This window comes from Geospiza fortis, unplaced genomic scaffold (assembly GCF_000277835.1).
Source record: "Geospiza fortis unplaced genomic scaffold, GeoFor_1.0 scaffold1303, whole genome shotgun sequence".
In the NCBI taxonomy this organism is placed as follows: domain Eukaryota; kingdom Metazoa; phylum Chordata; class Aves; order Passeriformes; family Thraupidae; genus Geospiza; species Geospiza fortis.
In genome coordinates, this window is record NW_005054495.1 from 272,061 (window position 1) to 291,572 (window position 19,512).

General features: G+C 36.3%; 1 protein-coding gene across 1 annotated transcript in view; it reads left to right on the forward strand.

Annotated features, from left to right (window-relative positions):
* Window positions 1–19,512, forward strand: part of ATRNL1 (attractin like 1) — a 428,986-nt gene that overhangs the window by 77,165 nt on the left and 332,309 nt on the right. Inside the window, exons 13-17 of the mRNA XM_014310189.2 lie at window positions 7,012–7,096; window positions 8,690–8,898; window positions 11,090–11,208; window positions 16,711–16,843; window positions 18,107–18,288. Of these exons, the coding sequence (XP_014165664.1) occupies window positions 7,012–7,096; window positions 8,690–8,898; window positions 11,090–11,208; window positions 16,711–16,843; window positions 18,107–18,288 (728 nt within the window). The remainder of the gene's footprint in view (window positions 1–7,011; window positions 7,097–8,689; window positions 8,899–11,089; window positions 11,209–16,710; window positions 16,844–18,106; window positions 18,289–19,512) is intronic.

The following is a 19,512-nucleotide window of genomic DNA, read 5'->3' on the forward strand; positions in this document are numbered from 1 at the left end:
TATCCATATTTTATGCATAGGCTTTAAATATAAGCATATAACTCGTATTTGGACTTTAAGTATAATCATATAGTGCACACTGGGGCCAAAAAGCACAGTCTCTTGTCCTAGGAGCCAAAAAAAGGGAAATGTGTCAGAGCAGCCTGGGAAATGCACTCATGCATGCTCCTGGTGAGAATAGCCTGTGGATATTGCCTGGATCTGCTTTTGGCAAGCATTTATCAGCTGCCTGCAGTGGTAGAAGAGGCTGAGACATGATCCTTCTTTCAGGACTAGTTAATGGCTCTTTATGGCATTCACTGTAGATATCAATGCAATGTCTTTGCTTTAATACAAAAATAATGACTAATTTCAGTACATGGAACATCAACAGGGTTATTTCCTGCTAGTTTTAATGGGTGTGCAAATAATACCTTAGCTGAAAATAAAATAAATAAAAAAAATAAAACAGCTGGGTTTTTTTTTACTGTAACCCTCTATTGCATATTCCATACCTTCTTATAGGCATCTGATGGTGTGAGCTATTGATTTTGTTCTCACTTCAGTCTACGTGTGGATTTAATTTTTAATGAAACAGGGCTCCTTTCTCATTTTGGAGCATAGTATTATTTATTGGTCTACATTTGTTTGTAAATGTGCACTTACAGATCAATAGTGTGAGTCATAAGATCTGAATTAATGTAACTTTCTGACTTTCACACACTGATAGTTTTTTATCATCTTTCATGAAAATGCTTTATACTATTTTTTTCTTAAGTGGAACGATATTTTGCTTTGTCTAGTTGGTTATATTTAATTTGGTATTTGTATTCTCTTGCAAGTCACATTCTCCATGTGTTATGAAACTGATGAAGTACAAAAGAAGTGGATGTAGTAATCACTCTTTGGATGTAGTAATTAATCTTAAAAAATGGACTATATGAAGACTGATTTGATTCAGACTTATTCTTCTGTAATATTCATTTTACCAACTTAGAAACAAATCTCAGCACACATTTGATAAAGACATATTTTTCAGAAAACTTGAAATATTTTATTAAGAATTAAATAATTATGCAATAGGTATATTTCAGAATCTTATTTACTTTGTATCATGAGTTTTTGAACAATGCTTGGAAGAAAAAAATATATGATGCTATCAGCATCACATTTCCTAGATACCTTGCAAGTGATGGAGTGCTAGCCTTGTCTTGTAAAAAATGGGTGCTGTCTGGAAACCAGCTGAATCCTGGAGATAGAGCCTATGCTATTTATGTTCAAGTTGGGCTAGAGAGTACTTTTGATTATCTCTCTTATTATATGTGACATAGTCCTCTGGATAGATTGCTTCAGCTTTTTATTACCCATGAAAACACTGCTTTTCATATTAATGTGGAATAACTGTTCATGTGGCTTCATCTCAGCCAAGCTCAGCTTTCTGAAAGGTTGGTTTCTAGTGCAGTTTGGTAATCTACACTCCTCCTCTAGTCCAGGCACAGAGAGAAGTCTCTCCAGAGAGCAATCCATTTTACCAAGCTTAGGACAGTGTTACCTTTTCCCCCTCTGCTTTTCTGAGTCAGTCGTTGCTCTCTAAATTCTGAGCTTAGTCTATAACAAGTTTTAGACCTTTAAATGTGTCATGAGTCAAGAGCTCAGTTCAGTAATTTGAAATACCTACTGCAAATTTGTTAAAGGTGAAGACACAGAGATGGGGAGACGTTATAAAAACTACTATAGTTTTACATTGCTTGATGTATTTACTTATATAGCAGTAAATAATGATAGGAAGACTGCTACATTAAGAAAAAGAGCTTTAGAAATCTGGCCCTGGTATACTTCTGTTCTGCTTTGATTTCCTTACCACCAGATTGCCCCTGGGTTGCTCTGGCAGTCCCTTAAAAAACTATAGAGGGTCATTCTTGTAGAGGTCAGGTATTTTCCAGCTGCTGTTATTGCTTCATTAATCTGAAAGAAGAAGCTTGGCAGTGGGGACAGTCTTGAATGCTGGGGTTGACCTGCAGTTTTCTGAATGATGTTGGTTATGGCTTTTCTTTACAAGGGCCCCCATATGCGTAAAACTTACATTTCTGTTCCAATCAGATCTTAGAAAAGTAATTTAGATTATACTTTGAGTATTCACATGCAAAATTTGCAGATAAAAATAGATTATTATACACACAGAATCAGAGTTTAAAACATATTCTAACTATTGAGACCAGTAGTAAAATACAATTAAATAAAAACTTTTTTTAAAGACTAAGGATATTTATTTTAGTTTCTGGCCAAAATGGTGCAGTTAGTAAATATATCTCTGCATCCCTAAGTTCTTTAAGTTTGAGTTTATGAAGTATTCAGTCTCCGTCCTTTTGTTCCACATTTGACAGTTGCTAGGGTGTCTGGATACCCTTGATATGTATAGAGAATTGTGGTCAGGGAATCTCTATAAAAGCGAAAACCTGAAATCCTGGGAACATGGCAGCTGTTTCTGTGCTTTCTCTTAGTGGTGGTTGGGGTTCTGCATTGTTTGGATCTGTGGGAGAAGTGCAATAACCCGTATGTTTACATTAATAATATACTCCATAGTATTTCTTTTGTTACTATCTGGATTTCAGTTTATTATTATGGATTAAATTGTATGCAAATTCAATTGCTTATGAAAGACAATATTGCATGTGAAGTACGAAGTTTCTTCTAGGATATTCAAACAAAGCTTAGAAACATTTTCCTGTTTTGAAAAAAAATTCAAAATGATTTCGTGAGATTGACTTAGTTTTGCTTGTAATCAAACCTATTGCTTGTATTTTGTAATAAAAATGAATTGTTTATTCAGAAATTGTTTGTTTGTAAAGTAAATGGTTTCATCTTTAGTCTTTGCCATTAACAAAATGAAGTAGTTTTAATATCTGTGAATTATTTTTTTTCCAATATGAACACATCTATTTTTGCAGTTCTCCCTGTTTCTAGAGTTACAAATGGATATCAATGTGCCATCACAAAGAAAATGTAAATCAGAGTCTGTGAAAGATTAAGTTTTATGAGTTCCTAAACCCTTAAGTTATAAATGCAGTTTTGGTGCAGTCTGTAACAGCAATTACCTCCATATTGCTGTGCTATTAGAAGAGCAAAGCCATAATAATATAATGCACTAATTGCTCCCTTTAATAGCAAAGCATGAGGTTGTTGATTTCTTTTTACTGCTTGGGGAGTCACTGTTATGTGTACAGAGTCTGTTGTAGATGTTAGCTCTAGAGTTTAAATTCGATTCATGCTGTTTTGCACATACTTGCCATTGTGTTTTCCTGAGACTAAGGAGATTTATATTATCTGATTAAAGAAAAATATTTATGAAGTGTGGAAAGACTCAGAAAATAAGTTTTCTGCTAGTACATAACTTTCATGATGTTTTAGCTGTTTATGTTCAGTGTTTAGTCATCCAGAGTCATAAATGAGAACCAGACAGAGGTATAATGGTGTCCATATGTTGTGAACCAGCTTTACTACTTTTACAAAAGAAAAAATGAACTTAATAATTATTACAAATATGTAAAGAGAAAATAGAAACATAGGCTGGCATTGGATTCTATGTAGCACGTAAAGCTGCACTGCATGAAATGATTTGATAAATGTAAGCATTAAGTACCTTAAGGTTTCATGTACCTTCTCTTAAAACAAAGCTCTGAATGCAGAGACTAAAGAAGAGACTAAGAGACTAAAGAGACTAAATAAGTCTGCCAGTGCCAAAATAATAATGTGATCCTGGAGGTGAAGTATGGAACATTGGTTGCCTCTTTTTTAAAAGACTGTCCTAACAACTTTTGCTTCTTATTTTGTTTTTCTATTATTTTTTTTTCGTCTGTTCAGTGACATTTTGGTAAGCCTAATTAGTTAAATTTTTAAAATCAAATTCAGTGTTCAAGTATTTTACTGACACTATAAGGTTGATTAGAAATTATTTGGTTGTTTTTTGTTTGAATTTTTTTTCCATGAAATCATACTGAGAAACCTTTCAGTAGTGTATGAATACTGTTACAGCATTGACAACTTTCCTGTGAAATGTCCAGTTCATCCTTTCTGATATCAGTAATGCAGTATGGCCAGTAGGTTGTAGATGAGATGTGCTGAGGCCTGACCTGTTGGAGTGAGGGCTCTGGAGAGCAATACCCTGTGCAAAGTTCAAGTGGGGATTTTCTCAGCTGGATTGCTTCAAATCCAGTGCATTTCTGTGGTGTTTCATCACAGAAATGTGTGTGACTGGCTATTCACTGTCAGAGCCACTTCTGTATCATCTGGGAACCATTTAATCTACACCAGGGAGGAGCATGAAACTTTTTCTTTCAATGTTATAATGTGGTACAGCTTATTCTTAAAGCAGAAGCCTTCATAATAGAAAGGAAAAAATCCCTTTATTTCTCCTTGTACTTTTCAGTGGCTAAAAATTCTGCTAATAAGTTTGGAATGAATAGTATTGTTTCTTCATCTGCTCAGTAACTGGTTCTATTAAAAGCAGAGTGTGCTTCCATGTGCTATGTGCTGTACCTGGTTACAGATTGAACAGATACAACTATCTCCCCTTTTCTATCAGTAAAATGCCTTGAGGGCATAACATTTTATGGAGTAAAAGGTTTTATTCTTTGCTGTGCAGTTTACCATCGTTATTAGACTTAATATAATGCAAACAACACACAGAATGCTGTAATATTGATAAGTCATGTTGTAAATCATATTGCATTTGCCATTTGTCTTTTTTTTTTTCGAAACAGTACAGTGAAGTGTGGAAATTTGGATGCTTAGAGTTGTTCAAAGAGAGTTTGAAGATGATGGGCAGGGATGAATTCTATTTGATTCTTTACTGAAAGCCACCAGGAATCAGTTGGCTAGCTATCTGTATTTTGTATTAATCAACTCTACAGAGAAACTCACATCAGGAATTGAAAGCTGAGCAAAAGTATTTTTCTTGCACAGTGCTCTGTTCAGTGTTCAGTAGTTATTGAGAAGTCTAGGAGGAGATAAGAGGGGAGGCTATTTGTAATAAGCTTTCCTCCCTCTTTTTTTTTCTCTTGTACTCTATTGAAAAGACCTGCCAGTTTGAAAAATACCATCAGTAAGAAAGGAATTATTATATCTCCAGCCCTCAGGGGTTCCTCATCTGAAAATCAGCCTTTAATGTGGTTTTATGGTCTTCCCTTGGTGTTAAGTCCCACTTTTTCTAAAATAAATTTCTAAGTACAGAAAAGACTATATATTTATGTTCATAGTGTGTATGGTTGTAAAAATAAGAAAATAAATGTCAACACTTCCTAAGATCAGATGAAAATTTAGTGAGTTTTAAAATCGGATGGAAATTTAGTGTGGGTTTCCTAAATTGTTTCCTTTACCATCAAAGGCACATGAGCTCACTTGTGCTGTGTCTGTTAATGTGCAGTCACTTAACAGCAGCAAGGACTTGATTTTAAAGTCTAACAGTAAGATTTTGCTGGTCAATTGTTAAAATGCTTGGTTTTGTTGAAACTGTTTCAGGAATATCTCTCTGGCATTGTGTATACTTTCACCACTCTGTTTAAGTAGAGAAAATAAGAGAACAGCTGTGAAAGATGAAGTGTATTAATAATTCCATAGTGTTATGATTATATAATGTTAACAATGATAGTGATAGAAGGTAGGAGTTCAGAAAGAAGTAAGAATTTTGGGATATATTGCTCCCATAAGACCATGCATGAAACTTGCTATACTTTCTTCACACTGCTAGTTCCATGGAGTCCACCACCTGATGTCAAAATTATTGCTGTTTGAGCCATCTGCATACACTCCAGTAATAATGTGCTTTTAGTTTCTCTTTCCAGTCTATAAAGAGATGTAATTGATTTATTTATCACAGAAATGCTCTCACACTGGCTCTCTTGGTGGGCTCAGGCTGTGGTTGGTGGAAGCCCAAGTTGACTTAGTGGCGTTGCTGCCGCAGCTGTGCCATGCTATCCCCTCCTGGGGGCCGAGTCCATCCTTCTGTGGCCTGCACAGGGTGTTCCAGTGTGCTTTGCTAACAGGATGCTGACTGCACAAGGTGCTGCTGTCAATAATTTTCTGCTGTGAATGATTTTCTGCGTTAGAAGTGCCAGAACAGCAGCACTGGCAGAGTTGAGTTGTTCTGACACTGCAAATGAGACCAGCTTGGAAGACAGTTTGTTCCTCCTGGATTTATCCATTTCTGTTTTTTTAAGCTGAGGAGTGAGGTGTTATGATCTGACTACTGAAAGATGCCTCTACCCAAATTAAGGTGCTAAAACCCTTCACTTTCCTTGAAGCTTCAATCTGTAGGTGCTCTCTACTTCTGTTACTGTGGGATTTCAGTATAGGAAGTCAGTAAAGTTTAAGTAGGAAATAATGAAGAAAAGAGTAATTATTCTAAAGAACTAAAACTCTAGGCAGGAAAGAAAAAATAAACCACACTGAAACCTCATTTGTGTACAGCAGTTCTGAAAGAAATGTGCTTGAATAATTAATTTGACATGGAAATCCTGATTCAGCATTCCTCTCAAGTGTGTGGAAAGTAATTAGCAGCATACTTAAATCAAGATACCAAAAGTAAGACAATAATGAGACGGGTTGCACATCTGGAGGAGTGATAGTTTATCTTAAAACACTTAAGAAAAGAACCGAGTTCACTGCTATAGATATTCCATTAAATACTTATAAATTGAAACCCTTTAGCTAATTTGAGAACGTGTAAACATGAGGGCAATATGACTGATCCCTTGATAGCAACAATGGCCAGGGCTTGTTCCTGTGGGTGTTGAAACTGGCTGTGAAGGCAGACAACTGTATCTGTAACAAAGTGACTCTTCTGTGAATGTCCTGTGGTCTTGATAAATGTTAGGATAGATCAGTGTTGCTGACAGGTTCTTGAAGCATCTACTCACAAATGCATCTAAAAGGAGTTGAGTTGATTTATCCTTGTGTGGTTAAAATATACTTCACATGTATTTTGCTGAAAACTTTTCAAATTATTTGATATATGCTTGGTGTTTTGTCTTTCAGCTTGTGATGAATGGAAGATTTTACCAAAACCTAATCTGCATCGAGATGTCAACAGATTTGGTCACACTGCTGTTGTCAGTAATGGGTAAATGAAGTGTCTCTTAAATTTTGCTTGCCATTTTTCTGAAGGAAAAACCTGTAGAAGAAGTCACATTTAAGTGAAGTATGGTTCAATAACAGAACTGATATAACTTATTAAAAGGGAAAGAAAGTAGTGCTCATGAGGTAATCAGTACAGCTAATCCCCAGTCTGCTGGGGATCTGTTCAGTGACATTTTAGGTGAATGTTCCAGGGTACTGAGGTGTTTTCTCAGCATTGAGGGCTACACTGAATTTCATATTTGGTACCAACTATAACCCTCACTTAGATGTGATGGGAGAAATATTTTTCTCTTTGCAGTATGCTATAATTCTTCTACAGTCATAAAATAACCATGTATAACCATGTAACTAAAATTTTCTGGGAAAAAGGGAAGATTTTGATGATACTGATACAGTTATCATCTCTACCACATGAAGGAGGAAAAGCCTGCCAGCAACTAGATGATATTAAGTTGGAAAAGTTGTAGAAAACAATAGTCAGGTTTAAAGAAATGTATATTGTTACCTTGTCAGCTTTTGTTTTGCTGGTTGCCAACTGGCCTAGTATCTGAAGTTGCAGTACTATAGATCACTGTACCTCTTCTACATTATGCATCACACTAATAAAAGTCAGTACTGTAGCATTTGTGGGAAACTTATGGATCCTCTATAAAAGGATCCTGTATAGGTCAGAAATGAGGTAATGAGTAATGCTACAAATAAGAGTGTTACTGCTTTTAACAAAAATAGCACTAAATTGTAAGTATGTACACAGAGCACTTGACATTAATCAATGAACAGATTTATTTATTAAGACAAAATTACTTGAAATTAATGAATTCAGCAACTGATAGTTTTTCATTATGATTTGTGTGTTTTATGCCATCTAAGCCATGTCTGATACTTTGAGAACTGTCACTTTCTATTAATTACATTAAAAATGTATTTTTTTTTAAGAACATAGTGGTATTTTTGGAAGGGTTTTTGGTACCAAAACAGTGCAATACAGGACACTCTCCAGATTTCTGCTATTGGTAACTGTGAATTATTCTGTTTTAAGAGTCTATCATACAACACATATAGAGGCTTTCTATTACTATCTTTTACCTGAGACAGTTCTTAGTTTTAATGAGAAGGGTGAGGACTCAGGTTTAGTCCTTTGGTCCCTGTGTCAGCAGCACCAGAAATGTTACCAAAAACAAATATCCATCTTCCCAACTGTTGCTGCCTGTCTTGAAAAGAATGTTCTTGTTTTCAGCAGGCCAGTATTTCATGCTCTGTTTTCAATATCTAACTCCAAAAATTAGAGCATTCTTCCAAAGCTCTTCATTCTTCTTCCAGATATTTGGATATACCACTCCATAATACATACAGCACAGGGAACTTTCAGCAATTTTTTTTGTTGCTCTCAATTTCTGTGGAGAAATAAATTGAAAAAGTAATCAATACAAGAACCACTGATAGAGTCTTTATTATAGAAAGAATAAGATTTTTTTTAATGATAGTATGTGGTGTTTTAATTGTGCATCAAGTCAGATAAGAAATCAAGAAAATGTGTCGACAAAAACAGTTAAATTTCCTTGCTTTTGCCCAATAGGTCCATGTATATATTTGGGGGTTTTTCAAGTGTTCTATTGAATGACATCCTCGTGTACAAGCCTCCCAACTGTGAAGCATTCAGAGATGAAGAGCTGTGCAAAAATGCTCGTCCAGGAATAAGGTGTCTGTGGAACAAGAAGCATTGTGAATCTTGGGAATCTGGACATGCTAATAATATCCTTAGAGCAAAATGTCCCAAGAAAACAGGTAAGTGAATTCTTGTCAGGTTTGTAATGCAGTGTAGGAGATGGGGGTGGGTGACCCCCAAAAGAAGTAACTACATGGAAGTGGTGACTGGAATGTTAAGAGTGTTCCCCTGTGAGAATACCCAGTGCAAGAGATTTGTTTTTTAGAAAGAAAATCATTCAGTTGTGCAATCCTTTTGTATTTTACATGCAGAGAAGTAGATGGAAAAGAGCACAAGTTTAATAAGGCAGAGCAGAACACTGAGAGCACAAATGGGCACTGCAAGTGGTACCTGGTGTTATGGGCATATGGCACTCCCATATCTGTGTGTGCCAGTAAGAGAGGAAACCATCACTGCTTCAAGCAGATTGCCTATGAAACAAAAGCATTTGTACAGAAGAATATAGTGCAGGCACAGCTGGAAAAAAACCTGAGGCAAACAAGCCCTTTGCAGTGTGTCAGATGAGTTCAAGTTTGTCATATGAATTTCTCTGTGGCATTGTGATGGCTGTATTGTTTGAAACAGCAATTTACTGTTATGAATAACTGTTCCAACCTATTCCTAAGCATTTTGGCTTGTCACAAATAAATTGCTTGTGAAACTGTTGTTCTTATATGTCACATGAACAGAATATTTATCCCTGCTACATGCACCTACTATTTTTTCTGTGCATCTTTCCTTTCAGCACAGTGTAAAATTGCTTCCCAGACTTTGGCTGTGTGCTGTGTGTACAAACTGCCATACAATTAAACTGCCAGTCTGTGTTTAATGTTTGTTGAAAAGTTACTAGCACTGCTATTAATCAACACTTCAAGACATTTTATTTTTCTGATAACTTGTACTTGTTTCTAGACTCGCTATGAAGTGTCAAACTCAGGGAAAAAAAAAAGGTACATGATATAACAAAAACATTATCCAGGTACAGTTTTCTGGAAAATGGCTTTTGTACAGTGTCAGAACTTTTAGAGATCTACAGTCTAGAAAGTTTCATCTATATAGAAAAAGAAAAAAGCCTTGTGGTGTTATATTCAAAAGTAATACAGATAAAAGTAGATTTTATAAAAAGCTGATCACAGCAACAGGTGCTTATAAAAGCCAATCAAAACAAAGCGTAGACAGGCTGAAGGAAAATTAAAAAGTTAGAGCAGTTTCTCAAGTACAGGTGCTGCAGTGGAAATAAAGTACAACTCAACTTGGAAGAGATGAAGTCTGTATAATTCCAGTTCTGAAAAAGTTGTGTGAACAGCACTGTTTCACTGCTGTCAAATTATTCCAGTTTCAGGTGGTAATTTTTTGCCAAAACCCAATTTTTCATGTATTCTTTTACATTACTTGGCTCAGTTGTTACCTGGTTGAGAGTATCCTTTGAGAAACTGCTGATGGTCAATATTTAAAGGATAAGAAGAAATTTTAGTTGTTTTCAAAAGATTGATTCTTGGATGACAAGACTTTCATGGCAAGAGAATCTTTTAAGCTTGCGTGCACCTGAAACTAAAGGAGCCAAACCAAACAGGAATTAAACACAGTAATCAGCACAGGAGATGATACAAATTCTCCTATTTTGCATCATGGTGATTTTGAAAACCTTTTCTCTTTTAAACAGAAGTAATAGTTTGTGTCCTAAATGATTTTACATAACCTAAATTTTAGTCCAAGTCCTATTATTAAGAATATAACATTAACTCTTTTTCAAATATTTTTGTAACTAAAGGACAGAGCTTTAACTTACCAGTCATTATTAGGTTCATAAATTAATTTACAAAGATTTAAAATGTCCATGTGTTGCTCATATCTCTCTTAGATTGTTTTGTTTACTGCTTTTATCTCATCTTCTTGCATAGCCATCTAATATTTTTATACAATCCTACATTTGAAGAAAATCTTCCTTCCATGTTAGAAGAGTGAAGGAAAAATACTTGAAAAAAGTTTTTCATAGTCTTAATTTTTGCATTGTGCTAAGAGAGCTTTCATGCTGTAAATCAGTGAATATTCTGTTAGTTGATATGAGACTTACGAACCTTCAAATAAAGTTGTTGCTGAAGGAATTTGTAAAGGAGCAAATCCTATTAACTGAATAGAATTAATTTCCTACAGTAACTTAAACCCTTATGAATGGCTAGAGTTCAAATGAAGGCTGTAAGACGAAAAGCTCTGAGGAAGTGTCAGAAATGTGGCATTATTCTCCTTTTCTCTGTTTGGTTTGTGCGGCAGCTGCTGCTGACGACAGATGTTACCGGTACGCGGATTGCGCCAGCTGCACCGCCAACACCAACGGCTGCCAGTGGTGCGACGACAAGAAGTGCATTTCAGCAAACAGCAACTGCAGCATGGTGAGTCCTCGCAAATCTGAGCATGTTAGCAGTACTTCTTTCCTAGGTCTAGTAGACTAGTTTGTTTTCAACACAAACAAAGTTGTTTTCCAGGCTTTTGAGCTAAAAGTGTTGCAGAAGACAGAGTTGGACTGCAGCAAAAAAAATCTATCTCAGGAAAAAACAAGTATTCTTCAGGGGTGTGTTGCCTACTAAATATTTCTGAAGACAAATACTTTTATCCCCTAATTAATGACATTCGAAAAGTCAGAGTCATTATTAACTTGGATTTTGTGCTTTTGTGGTGTACAGTAGACAGGCAGAAACCATGGAATCCCATCTAGGGTGCTGTTTGGTTTTTCCCCTTTCAAACATTACCATACCAGTCTCATTAGTCATGGTCTTCTGATCATTGATTGTAATAGAAATGGTTTTCTTTGTCATGGAGTCACTTGTCATCTCATTAAAGGAATATGAGCTTCTGTAACCATGAGGTCCAGTGGCTTGTGATAATTTGGTTCTGATCTTTTTAACTACAAGCCATCAGATCACATAGATTCATGCAAGTTTATAGTTTTCCTTTTTTAATATTGCCTAGTGCCATGTTTTATACTTTGTTGTTGTTCACCAGCTGCTGCGTCTCTTGCTTGTTCATTTGATTTTTGTCAAGCTTATAATACTGTTTTAGCATTATAAATTTTGCCTCCTTACACTTTTCAGCTATCCACAGACACCTGGCTGTACTTGAGTTCAAAATCCTTTCTTGACACACTTCCATTAGTAAAAGTATATTGCTCTCTGGCTTGAACCTCATGCAAATCAATCTTGTTCCCCAGACAAATTAAGGTGTGAGTTGGATTGATTGTGACTCAAATCTTGCCTGTTCAGGGTGAGCACAGCCAGCTCTAATCATTGGCATTTGTAGCTAGTCACTACTAATAAAAGCAATGCAGACACAAATTCATCAGTAGTCATGTTATAAGTCTGTCAGAGGGATTTCACATTCCAGGCACTAATGGTTAGTTTCCTTTGTGATATTCAAGGGCCCTTCTTTGCCTGACACATTTTTCTCCATTAGGTGCTAATTTTCTAACCGTGGTTTTCAGCTCTTGAACAAGGAATAGTTGCTAAGGAGCAGACCATCTTCATTCCTAATAAATGATCCCTAATAAATGTGGAGCACTAGGTATTTTAGCACAAACTTCTTGGTTCAGTGTCCTTCTTTGACAACCTTTCATGACTAAGATTGTCAGCTTAATTAGCAAACGATGCTCCAGTCTGCTCTGTATCATTTCCTGTCTTTTATTTAGGGTTTGAAGTGGATAGCAAAGGCTGTTAGTGTAGTTACTGAAGAATGGGGTAGCAAAAATTCATCAAAATGGCTTCTGGAAAGAGGTGCTGTCATAAATGGGAGGTGGCTGTTGTAAAATTAGTCTATTTGCCATGAGATGATGGAAGCAGAATTTTGCAGCTTTGATAAAACCCACTAAAATAGCATCAACAGAATGGCACCATGTGGAAAACCAGAATGGATCAGGCTGATTATCCATTTTCATAGACTGCTACTTCTGGACTAGGCCCAAAAATGAAAATGTTGTGACAGCACTGTGATGGTGATATGGGATAACAAGCTGTGGACTTAGGAACATCACAAGGAGCCTTTGCAGCTGTACAAAGGCCTTGATTTATGGCTTAGATCATAGAACTCCAGATGAGAATGACAGTGATGTTTTATTATTTGGTGCTGTTGCCTCAAGGAAACTGGCCAGTTTACTAAAGATGTGCTGTCAACCAGTTTGGCCTCATGGTCACAGATAGATGCAAAGCAGATATTGCAAAGTGTGGCTACTCTGCTGGTTGGAAGGCCTGTAAAATATGAACATTTCCCTGAAGGAAGTCTAGTTGGACAGATGGACTTCATGAGTAGTGCTAATGCATTAATGATACACATTCACCTGCCTGTGCTCACCCTCTGATGTGAGCCAGCACATTACCAGGACACTGTATTCCCCTCCTGTGCAGACTCATGCATCATCAAGGTATAGATCAGGTATATCAAACTCATATCTGATGTCATTGCAAGCAGAAGCTTGCAATGCCTGGTTGATCTAGATCTGCTTAATATGTTTATGAAACTGTATTCACCCTCTATGTCTGCACATAAAATGCTTTATCTTGCATCCTATGAAAATGATACTCCCTTGCTGCTGATCATGTTGTGCAGAAAATTGACTATATTTTATAATGGAAACAAGTCTTTACCAAAACAAAGGAGAAAAAAAAAGAAAAGGCTTTGTGGGAGAGATTAATTTCATTTTAGATTGCTGCTCCTTTGCAAGATGTCATTTTTCATGAAGTAGTACCGTGGAGGAGTAAGCTCCATGAAGGCAGAATCTTCTTGTACTTTACCAAATAAAGTGGTAAATTGCTGCAGAGGGCTGACTGATTGCAATAAAATGCAGTTTTCTCTACTGAGGAAGACCAGAGAGAGATTGAATTTCAGAGTAAAAAAATTTACTTTATCAATTTTGTTTAATTTCTGAGGAGAAAAAAAGAATTGATTAAGTAGCCTTAAAGAGAGTCTTAGTATGTTGAGGCATAGCTGAATTATTTTATTTCTGCCTTCACCCAGTATTGCATTTTTGAAAATGTCATTGCCTTCAGAAGCTCCAAGGGGGGCACGTTCCTACAAGGGGGGCATGTTTCCTCTTTGACTGAATTTCTTGTGTGTTGGTTCATGTGGGGACATGTGCAATACAATAAAGCCCCAGTTGGTGACAGTTACCTACACACAGCCTAGAATGGTGTGTGATTTAAGAGTTCTTTATCTGAGTGTGGCAACATAAAACAAACACTGTCAAATCCATGAAGGGGATGATAAAGAACATTTTGCCAAGGAAATGGGATACTAGAGGAAGCTTCAAAGAGACCTATAGTCCTACATTAATAAATATTTTTACACGGTGCCTTAAAGACAAGAATCCCTGGTTTTTTTTCATGTTTGCTTTGCTTCCAGAAAGCTCCTTCTTTCGCAATAGGAGACCTTGGATGATGCACTAATACCAAGAATAGTAATCATGGTAATCTGCCTACATTTGAGGAATTCAAAGAATAGTCAAGAGAAAATATATAAAGTAATAGAAGGAAATATGAACAGAATCAAATTTATCTTGGAGAAAACAGAGAAAATTTATGAGTAAGAAGTACCCAATAGCAAGTTTTGGGAGTAGCTTCAGGGAAATAATAGTGAATCTATAAATTGATAATTTACATTTACTCTAGGAAAACTAGACAAGGTTATACTGTTAACCTGAAAAAATCCAGGAGGAGGAGAGAGGTACATAATTTAATAGTGATTTCTGAAATTCTAAGATAAACTACTGTAGTATTTTCATTCTCCAGTAAATATTCAGAAAATCACTGCAGTTTGTAAGTCTGTCTATATACTACCATATCAGGATCAGTACTTAAAAAATCTAAGTAAATCAGACATGAGGGAGGCTTTATACAAAACATGATTTACTCATGCTTTGGAGTGTAAACATTATAAATATCCCACAGCAATATAGAAGTTCTGTAACAGATGGACTGTCATCTTTCTGAATTTCATTGGGTTTGGTAGTTTAAGTTATAACTTTAATATTGTGTTAATATGAATTACCTATTGGAGTCACATCTACATTGAACTAATGAGATTTTCAGACAAGCAGTGTTTAAATTGGATTTAAGGGAAATAAATGCTGGGAATAAGGGAATACAACAAAGAATATTATTATAGAACAGTCACTAGTACTTTGAATTTTATTTTAAACATTAAATAACCAGCACACAACAAGCTTCATGATTAGAAAGTAATAGAACAAATATCTCAGCTTAGGTGGAAAATTGTAATCTGTATGTAATACCACTGAAGAGTATATAATTTAAAAAAGAAATCTGAATGCTTAAGGGTATGTCAAAATGAAATGTTAAAAGTGAGTATTAGTTGAGCAGATGTAAATGAGCAGATGGTGGTTACTTGTGCTCTAAAATTCACTTTAAAGCATCTCTCAGGAAGTTTTGTGGGTATGTTTCATGACTGAGGGCAACTAAATGTGGGTTTGTACCAGAGATTTTTTTTTTTGTGCTTTACTGTTGTGTGCATTTTTGGCCTAGACAGTAACAAGTCTGTTACTGGCATTGCCTTTGGCTTTGTTTTGTATTGTGGTGCAGATGCCTGCACCTAGACCTGCTTTGCTGGTTCTTTTTGCTCTCACAGTAGCCTTCCCTATAGAACAGAAAAAAGTCAGGACCTCTGAAAACAAACTTACTGGTAGGCATCTGATCCATTAAAGGCAAAAAATAAAAAAAAAAAAAGCCTCAAGAGCAGTGGCGTTCAACTGGAGTGAAGCTGGTTTTTTGTGAGATTGAGGATTCACTTTTACAAATGCATTATTTCAGGACTTAAAAAAAACAGAAATAAAAGGAGGCAGCTTTTCTCCCCCCTGCCCTGTCACTGCCATATTCCAGTACCAACCACTGTGTAGCTTATTGTCATGCAGTCCCTTTCTAAATTGTTTAATCATACTCCTGGAGACTAATAGAAAGGAAAGTAACCAACTTTTTCAATGAATCATGCATTTGCTATCCATGTGCAATCCATTATTGCTGCCATGTATTATTTTAACCTTTTGTTGTTTAAGAGAGACAAGACTTGTTAGGGTTTGACAAGAGGGACTCCCAGAGGTCCCTTCCAATCTCAACTGTTCTGTGAGTATAAAGCTGTCTTGCATTGGGACTTACTTTTAATTATTACCTTGAAATTAAGTTGGTAGAGAGAGCCTTATAGGTGAGCTGATGAATTGGCTAAGGATTTACGGCAGTTCATTAAATAAGGTATCAATACAATGCCTTAATTAAAAGTACTATGCAGAGGGAAGAAAGATTTGTATTCAAAATGTCTAACTTGGAAGACCTCAGTTCTCAGGAAAAAGACCAAACACTGACCAAATCCAATAAAAGCCTCCAGGTAATAATTCTTTCAGTGTTTACTGCTTTCCTTCTATGCTAAGGTACCAAAGGAATAAAGTTATCCCTGGTTTTGTATTGTGTGTGGAGCATATTCTTGCACCATCAGTCAGTTATATGTAATTATTTTGCACCTTGTGCCATTTTTTATGTTCTGTTTGACTATTTTTCTTGCTTTAACCTGCAGAGGATGAAATAATTTAGGGAAAGTATTACCCTAAAGTATCTAAGAAATGAATATTTAGTTTAGTCTTTTAAGCTCTTCCTGTTCTCTGTACAGGGAATTGGCCTCTTCAATCTGACACCCAGTTGTGTAGAACAAGTGGAGTGATTTGTGCTCCAGTGTTGCATTCTGCATCTGGTAAAGGATTCTTGATAGGGAGCTTAAATTCAGCCTAGCTTTTAGGTGGCCACGACTTTCTGGGGGGGATCTACCTGCTCTGTATTTTCATTTTGACTTCTGTTCTTTTAATGGATGTCTGCTTGAGATGCTGCTTTGTCTGTTTGTTTTTACAGTCGGTTAAAAACTACACAAAGTGTCACGTGCGGAATGAGCAGATCTGCAATAAACTGACGAGCTGCAAGAGCTGCTCCCTGCACCTCAACTGCCAGTGGGACCAGCGGCAGCAGGAGTGCCAGGCACTGCCTGGTAAGGGGACACTGCTGCTCACAGCTGCTTCCAAACCTGAGAAAACCTCCTCTGTCCTTGCCAGAGAATGTTTGCTCATGAGCAGACATGGGTTTTATTTGTACTCACTCCTCTTGCCTCTCCGTGCCTGTGCAGGTGAACCCTGATGTGATTTCAGCCCTGACTGGGGTGTCAGTGCTACCTTGAATCGTGTCAGGGCAGATAATGGCATTAGTGAAGGCACAATGACTGTGCCTCTGCACAGGCAGAGATGAGCCCTGGCCTGCAGGGAGCACTGAGTGCAGAGCTGAATGGCCATTCCGGGTCCTCTACTGCTCCATGGACTCTGACATTGTTCCTTTTGCTAGCTGGGGTTTTACCTTAGAAATTATCATTCAATTTTTCTTCAATTTTCCTGTGCAGATAGGGCCCAAGATCTAGTTTCTTGCTTGTCTAATGTTGGCACTTCTATGAAAGCAGTGAATATTAAAATACTAATATGAAATATTCTCAGAAGGTGACTGTTAACATTCTGAAATAGTATTTATTTTGTATTCATAACTACATATATAAAGTTAGATGTCAGAACCTTTTCCATTTGATCTTTTTGTCCAGATGGAGTTAATGAATACTTTTTTTTACAGAGATGATTCATTAAATAACAATTCTCTGCAGTTCAAAGCTCTATTTATGTAATCTCTGTAGATTGACTATAACAGTTGCTCTTACTTATCTTTTAATAGTTATCTGAGTCTGAGTAATGCTGTAAAATGTTGAAGAGAAATATTTTCTGAGATGTTATCTGAATTTTCTATCATTTGGATTGCATTGGTATTTAGGCAAATACGAAATGCAAAGGTATGATAAAACAAGGATAGTGTAAAGTTGTGATTTCTTAATTCTAGGACAGTTATTAGATTTCAAAATTTACATAACACTTAAATAAAAGGAGTTGCTAAAACTATTATTTATGTACATAATCTTATCTTAATATTTAGTTGTGCTCAGTTCTGAATACAAGGATGAAATAGTGGCATAAAAATATTATGCTGAAACTTAGCATATATCTTAGAATAATTTTTAAGTTCTTAGAAGCTTCTTTCTGTAACAATACAGTATTCTGTCTGATGATTCTTGCTGTTTCAGAATTTACGTGATGTGAGATGGGAAATTGATTGTGGGATGCATTTAGATTTATGATCTCAGGAAAATAAAATTCAGACTCCCTTGGGTTTTTTAAAAGTTTTTTCTGAATCAGTTTTGATTGTATGCTTTTTGCACCAGCTCACCTGTGTGGGGAAAGATGGAATCACATTGGAGATGCCTGCCTCCACATAAATTCCAGTCGGGAAAGCTACGACAATGCCAAACTGTATTGCTACAATTTAAGTGGAAACCTTGCCTCATTAACAACCTCAAAAGAAGTGGAATTTGTTCTGGATGAAATACAGAAGTATACACTTCAGGTAACTTAAGAAACTGTAACTGGTGCTTATGTGAAACAAATTGGCTTTGAGAAATCTCTTCTAGGGTTTTGTCCAAACAGAGGAAAGTTTATGCCTTCAAAGAAATGTGCTAAATGGTGCTAAAGACTGGTATAAGTCATGTGTAGCATATTAAGGTTTGAAAAAATCTTATGATTCAAAACAAATCACACAGCAGCTCCCAAGGTTTCCCCTTACCAGATTTAAATGCTAAAAGTTTCTGTTTACTTGGAAGAGAGTATTTGCTCAAGAGAATGGCTGGAACACTGATTTTTTTGTCCTGGTTTCAGGTGTGATAGAGGTAATTCTGAAATTCAACACAGGCAAAGGCAGGGTCCAGCATTATGGATGCATAACCCCAAGCACCAGTACAGATGTAACTTCTCCAGAAAAGGCATTTTCCTCTGTAACTGGTTTGTGGGATCAAAGGGTCACAGAGAAGCTGCATTAGTGTGTGAAACATGTAGCAATTCCCTGCACAGTAGCACTGGAATTAACTGGAGCTAATTAGCTTTCTCTAATGATGGTGGGGGGAGAGGGAGAGCTGAAAACTCTTCCATGCCTCTGGCAAATACAGCAAGCTGCCACCAGAATATTCCTTAGAAAAGTGATCCATATTACTTTTGTGAACTGTGGAACAAGAGAAGGGAAGAAAAATCATCTCTCCCTGGGTGGTCAGGTTCAATTTTTTGGCAATTAAATATTCAAATGCTTATTGTGGTGTTTAAACATCACTGGTTAAAGTATATGAAATGTAAAAATGCTCAGAAATATGAAACCCAGCAGTGCACACTCAGATGGGATGTCTTAGCAGAATATGATTCTGATTTTTACAAGCAAAATTCTGATTCTGATTTTTACAAGCAAAATGTCCCTTGTTCATACCAAGGGACATTTTGGGAGTGTGTATTTAGTTTTGTAGAACATGCAGCACTTTGTATAAAATCCTTAAATTTTTAAGTAGTTTAGGGTTTTAAAGTTACAGGAAAATGAAAGATAATTGTGGATAATAATTAAAGCTTATATCAAGCTAGTATGTGATTTTTGAAGTTGTTTTTCTGGAGAGGAATTGAGATCATTCAAAGGAAATAGCAGTTAAGGATTGCCTTTATGTTATTTCTGAATCTGAGAGCAAGAGGTTAGGGACACGTTGTGGACAAAAGTAGTCTTTTATCCTTTTTAGCATTCCACTGCAAAATGCAGATT